Source organism: Ipomoea nil, unplaced genomic scaffold (assembly GCF_001879475.1).
Source record: "Ipomoea nil cultivar Tokyo-kokei standard unplaced genomic scaffold, Asagao_1.1 scaffold2792, whole genome shotgun sequence".
NCBI lineage: Eukaryota > Viridiplantae > Streptophyta > Magnoliopsida > Solanales > Convolvulaceae > Ipomoea > Ipomoea nil.
Window position 1 is genome coordinate 1,939,381 of NW_017619220.1, and position 12,478 is coordinate 1,951,858.

The 12,478-nt window shown below is 37.9% G+C and overlaps 2 protein-coding genes across 7 annotated transcripts; one reads left to right on the forward strand and one right to left on the reverse strand.

The window, feature by feature from the left end:
- Positions 1 to 437: 437 nt before the first annotated feature.
- LOC109157882 lies at positions 438 to 3,765 on the forward strand. 4 transcript variants are annotated; one of them, XM_019305737.1, is made up of 6 exons: positions 438 to 576; positions 626 to 850; positions 1,238 to 1,277; positions 1,956 to 2,116; positions 2,215 to 2,829; positions 3,158 to 3,765. In XM_019305737.1, the coding sequence occupies exons 2-6, from the start codon at positions 632 to 634 to the stop codon at positions 3,485 to 3,487; spliced, it is 1,365 nt and encodes a 454-aa protein (XP_019161282.1). In that variant the 5' UTR covers positions 438 to 576; positions 626 to 631; the 3' UTR covers positions 3,488 to 3,765. The 4 variants fall into 4 exon arrangements, with proteins under 4 accessions (XP_019161282.1, XP_019161279.1, XP_019161281.1 ...); XM_019305734.1 differs by having other exon boundaries at positions 439 to 576; positions 3,065 to 3,688; XM_019305736.1 differs by having other exon boundaries at positions 439 to 576; positions 1,959 to 2,116; positions 3,065 to 3,688.
- Positions 3,766 to 4,201: 436 nt separating this feature from the next.
- Positions 4,202 to 12,478, reverse strand: LOC109157856 (RNA polymerase II C-terminal domain phosphatase-like 2). Of its 3 annotated transcripts, none has more exons than XM_019305694.1 (15): positions 11,981 to 12,478; positions 10,946 to 11,416; positions 10,050 to 10,260; positions 9,657 to 9,814; positions 9,487 to 9,557; positions 8,057 to 8,162; positions 7,887 to 7,976; positions 7,630 to 7,771; positions 7,195 to 7,526; positions 7,083 to 7,104; positions 6,817 to 6,947; positions 6,656 to 6,709; positions 5,925 to 6,021; positions 5,122 to 5,532; positions 4,202 to 4,806 (listed from the first exon to the last, which is right to left on the reverse strand). In XM_019305694.1, exons 1-14 carry the CDS (start codon positions 12,260 to 12,262, stop codon positions 5,342 to 5,344), a joined length of 2,358 nt encoding a protein of 785 aa, XP_019161239.1. In that variant the 5' UTR covers positions 12,263 to 12,478; the 3' UTR covers positions 4,202 to 4,806; positions 5,122 to 5,341. The 3 variants fall into 3 exon arrangements, with proteins under 3 accessions (XP_019161239.1, XP_019161238.1, XP_019161240.1); XM_019305693.1 differs by having other exon boundaries at positions 7,053 to 7,104; XM_019305695.1 differs by lacking the exon at positions 7,887 to 7,976 and having other exon boundaries at positions 7,053 to 7,104.

Here is a 12,478-nt window from a genome sequence, read left to right on the forward strand (position 1 = left end):
AAGGACACAAGATGTCAGGATGAACCGACTCTTGTAATTAATGGATTTACTGTCGTTAAACTGGCTCCACTCACCACCGCTTTCAAGTTTCAACTTTCAACCCCACACCGCACAATTATTATAACATGAACCAGATTTCATATTTTATTGTAAATCTTAATAAAAATAATTTTGTGTCATCAGTTAATATATTTTATACCTACAATTGATTGTTTTTATATATACAAATAAATAATTTAATAATTATAACATATCATATGATAATTACAGGTACAAAAATAATTAATTATAAGTACAGAATATGTCAATTAAAGATACAGTATCTAACTTAATAATTATTAATATATAATAAGATAATTAATTTTAAATACAAAATATGTCAAACTATAAATCGCAAGGTAGACAATAGTCATGTACTCCGTATAATTTGCCTCACCGCAATGCCCCACTCCTACTCTCCACTAATTATCAGCCACCAGTCCATAAACATTTTGCAAACCATTTCTTCACCTCTGTTTCTGGAATCCTCACCATAACTACGGACTGTATTCTTGGGTTTTTCTTTCTTCTTCATTTTTCTTTTGTTTTTTTACCTGAATCCATTTGAAATTTGGGCTTAGAGGTGTGAGTGATGAAGGCCTTAACCGGGTCATCATCTCTGAAGGTGGGGTGTTTGGAGAAGGAAAGATGGAAACTTTTTGGGTCTCAAAAGCCGGAAATTTGCTTTCTTGGACTGCCCGGTGGAAGGCGTAGTGGTAAATTTAGCTGCTTTTCATCGTTTGAACGCAAAAACATTCGTCCCATTTTTGCTGCTTCTTCTGATCTCTCATCATCAGCTTTAAACTCTCAGGTACACAGTGTTATGTGTTTTCTGGTTTCATGTTCTTGAGTTTTCCTTGTATTTCTTGTTCTATTATGCTTCTCAATAAGTAAGCATATATATTAACTGGAGATTATTTCAACTCGAACCCGTTGATTTGAGAATTTACAGTTGATTTGAGACTTTACAGAAAAAAGGAAAAAGTTATTCTGCAACTTTTCACAGAAATCAAAAGCATAATGGGGTCTAATGATTGATCTTTTTTATTGTGGAAGTATGTGAACCAAAAAAGGACATTTTGAATGATACTGAACCCCATTGTTGTTGACATGCTGATAAATGTAAAGAAACTAGTTTTGTATTGGCATATGGAAACTAGGTTATACTGACATGAGTTTGTAATTGTGATTAATGCAGACAGAGTTTCAATGTGAAGAAATGGAGTCCACCTCCACAGGTACACTCACTTGTTAACTCTACTACATTTCTACCCACATAAATATGTGTCCCTCTGAATTTTGTTGTCTTAGGTTGTGTTTGGTTCAAACATAGGAATCAGAATCGGAATAGGAATCAAGTACTTGGTAATTGGAATGGGTTTTACTGAAAGTATTTTGCGTGTTTGGTAGTAAGGTGGAATTGGAATGATTACCAATATTGATGTTATGTATGACCTTATAATCAGAATAAAGGTTTTAAAAATACAAAAAGCAAAAAATGAAGGCAATTGATCTTAAGAGTGGTGATGAAGTGAGTAGGCAATGCAGTGAGGAAGCCGATGAAGTGAGAAGAGATGAGTGAGGAGGCGACAAAATGAGGAGGGATAAGACTGTATTAATGGCTAAGGTTGAAAAAATCGCTAGGCACCAATACAGTCTAAGGTTGAAAAAATCGCTAGGCGCCAATACAGTCTAAGGTTGAAAAAATCGCTAGGAGCCTGGGGACCGCCTAGGGCGCCTAGAGCGATTAATCGGCGCCTAGTGTGCCTAGGCGGGTGCCTAGGTGGCCGACCGCCTAGCGTTTAGGCGCGATTTTTGCAACATTGATTAATGGAATGATACCTGATTTTGACAAACAATGTGTATGACTTTCATTCCGTCTAACCCCATGAACCAAACACACTATTTTTCTTCAGATGATTTCAAAACTGCCCGCGTAAAATTTCAATTACAAAGACAGTGCTCGTTTGGGCAGCACTTTTGGATAGTTGGTGACGATCCCATATTGGGTTCATGGGATCCATCAAATGCAGTGCCGCTCACCTGGTCAGACGGACATGTTTGGACTGTTGAGATGGTGAGAAGATTTTAATGGTTCCTATATTAAGGTAGAATTTTATTTATATGAAAAATCTTCTGGACTATAGTATGGTTGTTTCTTTCTGGCTATTTCAGGATTTTCCGTGTGGGAAATCTATCAACTACAAGTTCATACTGAAAGGAGCTGGTAGTGCTATCTTGTGGCAACCTGGCCCTGATAGGGTTCTTGATGTATGGGAAACAAGCAACACGGTAACAGTTTGTGAAGATTGGGATAATATTGAACTTCGGAAGATTATGGAGGAGGAACTCTTAGCTGGAGAACGAGGAGAATCTCCAACTAATACAGAAGTGCAGCTGATAGCTGAGAATTCGACTCGGGAAAGGATAGACACAGATGCTAATGCAAATGAACCTGTTCAGATAGTTGCGGAAAATATAACTGGTGCTGATGAGGATGTTAATGCTAGTAATGCATCTGGTTCGATTTTGAACGATGCCACTTATATAGAAGAGACGGTGACAACAGGACCGACTGATTTTGGCAAAAGTGGGAATTTAAGTTCGAAAGGTGAAGCATGTTTAGATTTTGATGAAGGGCTCCCTATTTTGGTTCCTGGCTTGCATCAAGTTTTATCGGTGGAGACTGAAGCAATGCCATCGAACGAAATTCAGGTGGAAATTGTTGCTGAAAATTCGCTTGGCTCCAGTGAAACTGAGGAGTTCAAGTTGCAAGAAGAGCGCTTAGAGGTAACTGATAATATTTGAAAAAAGAGTTCCCTTTCCTATTGCCATAACCATTTAGTTTCACTTTTTCTTTTAAAAAAGCCATTGTTGATTAATTCAAGCACAAAACTACTCCGATACTTGAACAAAGCGTGTAACAGTTATCTATTATTATTATTACAGATTCAGTGAAATGATATTGCTATTCCTTCCATTTCTTATATTGTCTTGTGGCGTTGATGATGTACATGTACTCCAGTTGGATTCGAAGGAAGATTTTAAAATGGACTCTGCAAATGACGAAGAAACCTCAGAAATGAAGACTACCAACATCAGTGGAATTGTACACCAGTTGGACTCAACGGAAGATTTCCAAACGGACTCTTCAAATGACGAAGAAACCTCAGAAATGAAGACTACCGACATCAATGGAATTGTACACCAGTTGGACTCAGAGGAAGAGTTTCAGACAGACTCTTCGAATGACAAAGAAACCTCAGAAACGATGTTTACTGACATCAATGGGATTGAGGATTACGGGAATGTACAAGAGCCGGAGTTGGAAGAGTTGCAAGAGTATCAGCGTGATACGCAGCAACTCGAGACTAGAGTGACTCAAACTGACCTTCAATGGGGTAGACGAACAATCAAGAAATTCCTTGCCAATTTCGGGTGGTTGTAAATATCACCCAGATAAACAAGACTTGCAAAACATCAGTTCTTTGCAACTAGATGAAAGAAGAGCAGCCAGGTAAAGATGTATCAAAGAGAAAACTTGTAGGGCTTACAGCTTTGAGTGAGGTTTGTAATATAGGTAATGGTTTTGTACCTCATTAGAGGGAGGTGTGCAATCACGCAATAAGATTATCTTTGTACCATAAAACCACTAGTGTTTGGCACTAGATAAATTGCCTCGGAAATCCAGAACCTTTGCTCTGTAAAGGATGGTTGCTTTTCTCTTCCCAAAAGGTTAATTCCTAAACCGAGTGTTCTCAACAATCCAACCCGACCGATATGTGTGGGAGGAGGCATATCACATCACAGTAATTGAATAGCTCAACATAGTCAAGCACCTTGTGCTTAGATGGCACATCGGTGGCTCCCCTTGAGGGAAGGTCACAGGATCAAACCCCGATGGTGGGGTATTGACTCTTGGGGCTGCAATAGTTCTACCTTGTAATAGAGAATAGCTAAACATACAAAGTCAAATATTGGTACACAAAAGAGATTTACTTATTCCGATATAATCAGTGTCAAATTTTAAACATTGATATCTTCTCTCAAAAACTACTTACTGAACCAGTAAACGAACCAAATCTGGAAATCTCCCTGACCTGAGTCCATTGGTCTGGATGATTGTTGCTCAGAATGCTTTATTTGAGAGTACAATTACCAATTGAGTACGTAAATAACCCAAGATTGTAATAATAAGATTGGATTATTCAATCCCCCAAAAAGAGAACAGTATAAAAACCAGTGCAACAATACCTACCCTACATAATTGGTCTAGCTAATTCTATTTACAGCTGCTGCAGGTACACGCCTGCCTATAATAATGTTGCAAACTGAAATATCTAGATAAATAATAAAGGTACAAAAGGGGGCAAAAAAAACCAGCCCATCTTAAATTAAGTATTACTGCCTCAGCAGGGTGACATATCGAGAAGAAAATATATCAAATTTGAGCTCAACCATCCCTACCCACCCCCCCTTGTTGAGCCACCCTATGTACTATATTCAAAGGATTCCAAGTTTTTGGCAAGGATGATAAAGCGTTCTGGACATGGCAGCAACAGCACCTCTTTCAGAAGTTTACAAGAGACTGCAATCTCAGAAGAGGATTAAACCTCCAGTTGTCTACTGGTATTCGGGCGAGTTGGCAACTACAAACTATTTGAAAAAAAAAAAAAAAAAAAAAAAAAAAAAAAAAAAAAAGAAGCTGACCACCATGTATTAACATCAGGTTTTTGAAGAGGATCCTTTAAGTGTCACTGCAATGGCCTGTAGTAAATTTTCAATTTGTTAAAAAGGCGAACAATAAGTTAACTCCCCCCTCGAAAAGAAGAGGTGAGTGGTTGGAATAGGATTAATGATCAAATGAGAACCACCCCTTAAGTGAGAACCAACATTAATGGACACAATCTACTCCAGGAATAGATTGTGTATTGTGTGCCTGAAATATTAGATTGTGTGCATTCATGTAGTAGCAGTTTGAACGTTCTCACCTAAGGGGTGGTTCTCACTTGAACACAAACCGTTATAGGAAATGATAACTTGGATGAGGGGTATATTTTAAGAAATGATTGTAGGGCTTACCTCAAAATATGAAGTATATAGCAAGATTAGCAGCAATTAATATGAATGCCAGTTCACTCCACATTCCCTCACAGGCCCTTTTTTCCCGTCAAAAAATGGTGCAATGGAATTCCAGAAACCAGTGGTCTTTCTGTGATCATTACTCATCTTGAAACATGCATCCACACACCCGTCATCCACTCATCCAAAGATCACCAATGTGGACAACCAGAAATACATTTCAATCATGAGCAGCTTCATCACAAACCCCAACCTCAGAGGCATTATCTTTCGACAAAGTACCCTCCACTGGCTTTTCATCTCCAGGACTGAGTGGGTCCCATAAAAATCCATTTTCATTTCCTGATGAAATCTTATCAAAATCTTTATCCACTGCTCCATTCTGAGATTCAACATATGAGACGTATTTCTCTGTAGTTTAAGGTGAAGTATTAACTAAGAGACTAATTAATGATTAATAATAAGAGCAATGGAAGAAAGAAATAAATCTGTGAACCATTTCACCATTTCCAGAAAATGGGAGACAGCATCACAGCAAGGAATTCAAGAATGTTGATGCTATTAAGTGGTGTCAGGAGAAAGATGAAACAAGTATTCACAATGCACAAAAAGCATCATGTCGTAGATGTCATTTTTGTGTGCATGTGTTTTAACTTATATCGTTCCTTACCACTGTAAAAAGTAACATACATAGTTGCTTATAAACAAACTCTCGTTCGACCGTTCAACATATGGCAGAACTGCAGAACTATACAGAAACTACTTATGACAGGAACAGTGACGAAAACAGAAAGGGAACTTACGAGCCAAGTTATGAAGAGCATTCTCGGCTGCCTGCTGCTGAGCATCCTTCCTCGTTCTACCCATACCAACACCAATTCTCTCACCAGTAAAGAATACCTAAAACAACATTAGTTAAAGATCTTTTGTAAACATAGAAATTACCTTTGCAGCTCCAATTGGAAATAGAAAGGTAACTGTTTCGTCATCAACCAACTTCTAGAAACAAAAGAACAATATTTTTTTAGGCACATCTGATCAACTGTACTTATACAGGTTTTTAGGCACATTCTAGGGTAAGGAGGTTAAACTCCTAAACTTGAGGTAAGGACTCCCCTTCAAGTCGCTAAGTAAAATAACAGAATTCAAGGAAAGACAAGAGAGTGAAAGCAGATCTCTGTACTTGGATCAGTTGAGTTGCACTTCAATTTGATGCCAAGTAGTAAACAGGTTTAAGGGTAATATACTTGGATCAGAGTTTGATAACACATTTCAAGTGATTATCTTTCTTGTTATCTAAATAGTAAGTTTTTGTCTTAAGTAGGAATGACAGCGAATATAAATGCGTTCAGGCTCTACTCAGTCACCCATTGCAATACATCGATATCCTTCTCAGGCTTATCTAAGTCAATCCAACAGAAGGCTATGAATAGTGAACAATGCAAAGATTGATTTACAAGCTTAGACTATTCTAGATTCAACATCAATTAAGTCAGTCACAATAATAGAGCAATAACAATAACAGTGCACTAACCTCGACAGAGAACTGCAGTTCATCACTGGTACTGACAACAGGCCTAAACTCAACCTACGTCACAAGATAACCCCATTATAATTAATACTAAAGGAAAAATAATAATCTCTGAATCTTCTAAAAACAGAAATCTTTCTTTGCACAGATGTGTATGGTATTACTTTTGAGCTGCATCTCCTTCCAATTTCTTGCAGCACTCCAATGGCTAAAGATGGCGAGTAGTTTGTTTTCCCTGCTTCTGGTTGTGGCTCTCTTTTAATGGTGGATGTATGGTTCGCAGAAATGCCACTCTCTAATCAAAGAAGAATTGACCACCATTTAGAAGGGGAAAATACAAGAAAATATGAAGAAAGAACTAAAACGATAATCATTTAAAGGTATGAAAATTTCCAAGTACTAGTGAGTTGATTGGGAAGATTCTGCTCACGTATTTCAAGCTTTGAATTTGCCTGCATATACATAGACCCATACTCAGAAAGAATTGTTGCAAGAAATGATACTCCATATTAACAACTGTTCATGGAAAACAATATATCTACCTCTTCACTCTTCAATGCAGATAAATGTGATGGCAAAGTCTGACGACTTCGTTGTTTATCAGGTCTAAATGCATCATTATCCTGTATAATTCCTGGTGCTCGATTACCAAAATGTCCACTGTTTGTTTCGCAATCCACAGACAAGGGGCCCTGCAGTTGAAAGGGAAGTCCTGGTATTTTCTGAGGCAGTCTAGATATAAGAGGAGGCTCTGCTGAACCCCGAAACCTGACATCCTGGCTATGGTTCAATATGGGCAACCTTCTCCTCCCATCAGGATCTGCTTCAGAAAAGCTATTATCCCGTCCGTGTGGAACTCCAAGCAAACTAGGTTCTGTTTAGGAAATTAAGAAAATAAACAAATGTTAGGAAGCAAAAATATTTGTCATGTCTTTCAAATGAAGATGAAATATGTCCAGTGACATTAGTATGCATACTTTCTGAAGGTAGAACTCCTCTGACAGAAGATGTGGTGAATGTATTTGGAGGAGATCCTAGTAGAGACTGTGAGTTCTCAGATTTGAGTTCTGGATTACTAGGCACAGAAGGTGTAACATGATTGATATTATTCTTCACATCCTAGATAAAACAAAGACATAATCAAAAAAAAAAAATCAGGGTTACAAGCAAACAACTTGAAAGAAGTAAGTCCAACATGATGGCCATGTTTCTAAAAACCAGAATGAAGTAATGCCTGCTGATTCAATCTCTGTGCAACTTCAGGGCCATGCATTCCTTCATGGATTGGGGCATTAGAATTTCCATTAGACACAAAACTAGTGTCCTGTAAGGTATTAAGAGCATCCAATTATCATATTTAACCTTCAATCACCATGAAAGTTAAAATGTTTAATGAATAAATACCTCAGATATCAAGTAATTGCTCACATCAGGTGCACAGGGCAGTTTTGCCACGTCATCTTCGTAGAATACTTCAGAGATGTGTCGTAACAATTCCTCATCAAACTCTCTGATTCATAAAGCAAAAAGATATTTATTAGGTACATGTGTGCAACACTGAGATGAATAGTATGTGACCCCAAACCAAAAGAGGATAGAGTTCTAATTTATAGGCCAAGACAAACATTAACCAAAAAGGCACATCGGAGTGACAAGGCTAGGCTTTACTTTAAAGCAAAAGTACAAAGTGAAGCATTGCGTTTTCAAACAAGGCCCACACTTTTTTCAAAAAATAACAATTACTTAATTAGTGATACAAAATGACATAAAACATTTTAATGATTAATAATTAACTACAATTATTATTATTATTATTATTATTATTATTATTATTATTAAATAATAAAAATTTATTCAAGAATCAAAATTTCAAGACTTCAAGTTATTAATTTGTTATATAATTTAAACTAAGTCACTAAAGTAGCCAAATTTATTCAATATACATTAACTCACAACTCCGAACAGCTTGCCTTTATAAAAGGTATTTCTAAAAAAAAATTAAAAAAAATAAAAAATAAAAAAAAAAATCAGAGGAACCTGGCCAAAACAGAGCCTGAGATGAAATTTGGAACTTGAAGTGCACCCAACTGCTTGGAGTCTGGTCAAAATTTGTAGAGAGAAAAAAAAAAAAAATTGGAAGCTGCACTGCAACTTGTGAGATACCTGGGTACTGAGAAGAAAGCCAAGGTCGAAGTTCTCAAAGATCAAAGAGTGGCAGTGGTACTGCAACGGGCCAACGGCGACTGGCAAGGATGCAAGGTCAAAGAGTTGCCGGAGGCAAGGGAGGGCATTTGAGTCTGGCAATGTGGAAGTGGGCAAACAGCAAGCTGTAGAGTCTCCCCTTTCAACAGATTTTTGAAGGGCACAACCCTAATTTCAAGTCTTTTATGTTTTCTGTTTTTTTGAGTGCTGACCAACCATTGATTGTGCTTCGCGTGACAAAGAATCGCGAAGCTATGCCTTGTTGCACTGTCTACTCTGTCAAAAAGCAGCCACTTTCCCACGAGGCTGTGCCTCATGAAGGCACTGACTTCTCGTCACTTGCTTCACTTCTGCCTCACTTCTGCGCTTTAAGCACAGAAGCGAGATCTAACAAGTTTGGGCCAAGGCTTCATGTTCCACAACCACACTTGTTGTTAGCAATTGGGTTGTGAAGTTGCACTATTATAAAATGTATTGGACAATCTTACGTAAATTTTAAAGCCATTTTGACGGTGCTTCTTTCTGGTTACATTTGAAAATTTTGCAAAGAAAAGCAAAACCCATGCTTCAAGAGCCTGCCTTATTAACTACAAGTCTACAAGCTTAAACGTAATGGGATGAGAACAGATTACCTGAAGAAACGAGCTCGAACATCACATGCAACATTTCTTGCCACACACAGTATTGGTACAGCATTTGCTATCTACACCAGAAAAACATTGACAGTCTCAATGTTGCAAAAACTAACGTGTGAATGTGAATTGTGATGAAGAAACAACTTTATATAAAGCTAAATATATACCTCTGCCTGAGGAGCATAATATGGGGTAAAGGGAGGGACTACATGAACACGGGGTTGATCCTTGTCTTCCCACACTTTTAAGCGATCATCAATTACCATTGCTAATTTTGGATGGCAATTGCCACCTTGGAAGACATTATGCAAGGACTTTCTGGCACCTGAGTAGTACAAAAATATCTTAGTTACAAATATATATACACAATAACGAAAATATTAATAAAGACAGAAACTTTTTTTACCATAAACTAAAAAGAAATCCACAAAATTGAGTACCCCCTCACTTGAATTAGTAGTGATTCAAAAGCGAATTGAGAAAGGAGAATCCATGTGGAAAAAAGAACAAAAGAATATTAAAAAAAATGCTAGTAGCAAGTAATGGGTCTTAGTACGAACCTGATTTAACACATACAACACGGTCCAATAGTTGCTTTAAACTTATGAGGTGTGCACCAGGGTCAAGTAGCCTCCACATCTCCAATGCATAATCTCTCTCCGCCATGGTACAAACATACACTTCAAACCTTTTGCGACCTTTAGCCGTCAAATAATTTCTTAAATCATCCCAAGCAGGTCGTAGTCTGACTAGCACACTAGTATCACGGTTCTGCATGAGCAAATAACCAATTAAAGAAAATTCTATATGATCACATATGCCCACATAAAGTCTGAAGCGTTTTTTTAGTAAATAGCAACCCAGTATTTCAAACAATGTATCTTATTAATAAACAAGGCCCTTTGATATTCTACCTGTGCTAAACCCTGAATACTTGAGAATCTTTTCTCTAAAAGATGCATGTATATATTTATAAACAAACAATATAGAAACTATGATATACATTAATACATATGGGAGCGCTATACTGCTATATACATACATATATGCATGTGTGTGTATATGATAAGAACAATAAAGTAAAACCAACACACCCAATAGGGTAGCTCAAGTGGCAAATGAGCTCTCTAGTGGGGGAGAATTCCGGGATAACCCGGGGTTCGATTCCCACAAGTGACGATTCCCTTTGGGCCAGCTCCCGTGCCTCCCGGAGCGAATGGTATTAGTCGGGTGGACCAACACACACGCACAGGTATGATAATAGTGTATCAGTCTAGAATCAGAAGCACAATGCGTTTCCATTTCTTCTAACTTTTGGATGATTCAAGTAAGGGGAATATTTGTTTCTTCCTATATGTATGAACAATAAAGAAGTAAAAGCAAAACACACACAGAGATATCAGAATAGTATATTGGTATAGAATCAGAAGCAAAATGCAACTTTATTTCTTCTAACCTCAGGAATGATTCGAGTAAGAACAATATTCTTTTCCTCCAATCTTATGACTGGGCGAAGAACACGTTCATGCCCATCAGATAACTGGAGCACCTCCTCGTGCTGAACATTATATGTTTTCCCACCATCCATTACACAATCACCTTCTGAGTACTGTTTCAAGAATGCTCTATCCTCAGCATATCTCTTCATCTCTGCTGCCATTCCTGACGCTCTTACTGGATCCATCTCTCTACCAATCCTAATCCGCAAAGCGTCAATTCTATCCTCAAAAGACTTCATTGTATTTGCAACAATCAAGGTCTCATCAAGATCAAACACAATAGACAAACATCTCATATTCAGCATTCCCAAACATGCACCATATACACCAGATGGCACAGAGAAGCACCAAAAACAGGGGAATTTCTTCTGCTTACTTGGCATTGCCACTAAGTGCACTTCCTCATCCCCTATTAACACCACCGCTGTCTACACCAAACAATGAAAAGAGAGTGCCAAAAGAATAAGTCTTTAACATACAAAAAGTCCAATTATCCCGAATGTGCAAGCACTCATTCATTTATCTGCCAGCACACTCAAGCGCCCCCACACATATCTAGAGAAACATGCAAAAGACCATATAGTCATAGTCCTACATATATCCATTATTTAAAGTAAAAAAATCACAATTATTATTGCACACATTCAAGCAAGAAAATTCTAGATACACATAAAAAGAGAAAACTCTCAGCTATCATGTGTCTCTGACTGAAGAAGAGGTTAAAGCAATATAATAGAATAAACATTAAAATCTGTCAAGCATATTATAATACAATAACTAATTTGCACTGGATCAACATTTGTAAACACAAGTATAAGCAAACAATTATTACAAACTCCAGCATTTCTTCCAATGTATAGAACTCCTAAGCATTTGTGAATGAGCATATGTTTCTATATTGATTCAACATTTCAAAATTAACAATAAGGAGTACTTATAAAGGGAAATGATTAAAAAACAGTTGCTCAGTGGCACTGATTGGAGTGAATAACCTTGAGTTCGTAGAAGCACGAGGCATGGAGATTGATCAACGGAGACTGATCAGCAGCAGTGTAGGTTGAGTCGGAGTTCGGTTCGAGCTTGCAGCGAACAGGGGCGGAAATTGTTTGCAGAACAGCAAGAGGGTGGCATCTTTCACTGTTGGGAGAGATGTGGTGGATGCGTATCTCATTGTTTGGGAACTGGAAATTCTGATCCTTCACCTTTACAGTGTCCAGTTCCCCCAAACACGCATCACCATGGTAAACCACCGTTTTGAACCCTAAAAGACTCATCGGAAAGCCACTCCTCTCTCTCTCTCTCTCGGTCGCACTGCAAAATCGGTAGAGCTCAATGCCCTAAATGTGACCAAAACTCGAATAATTTTCGGATAATACTCGCCGGAAAACTTCTCGCCTCCTTACTCCATCCACAGACTTCCTCTTTCCCTCTCTAGAGGTCCCGCGCGCTCTTGACTCTCTCTCCCTCTCTCTCTCTCTCTAGCAAGTTTG

Excerpts from the sequence above, each read along its gene's own strand:
- LOC109157882 (XM_019305734.1), top strand. The coding sequence starts at position 632 with ATGAAGGCCTTAACCGGGTCATCATCTCTGAAGGTGGGGTGTTTGGAG. Across the intron at positions 851-1,237 it reads CATCAGCTTTAAACTCTCAG|ACAGAGTTTCAATGTGAAGA; the intron begins GTACACAGTGTT and ends TGATTAATGCAG. Across the intron at positions 2,117-2,214 it reads ATGTTTGGACTGTTGAGATG|GATTTTCCGTGTGGGAAATC; the intron begins GTGAGAAGATTT and ends TGGCTATTTCAG.
- LOC109157856 (XM_019305693.1), bottom strand. The coding sequence starts at position 12,262 with ATGAGTCTTTTAGGGTTCAAAACGGTGGTTTACCATGGTGATGCGTGT. Across the intron at positions 7,977-8,056 it reads GCAATTACTTGATATCTGAG|GACACTAGTTTTGTGTCTAA; the intron begins GTATTTATTCAT and ends AATACCTTACAG. Across the intron at positions 6,710-6,816 it reads GAAGGAGATGCAGCTCAAAA|GTTGAGTTTAGGCCTGTTGT; the intron begins GTAATACCATAC and ends CTTGTGACGTAG.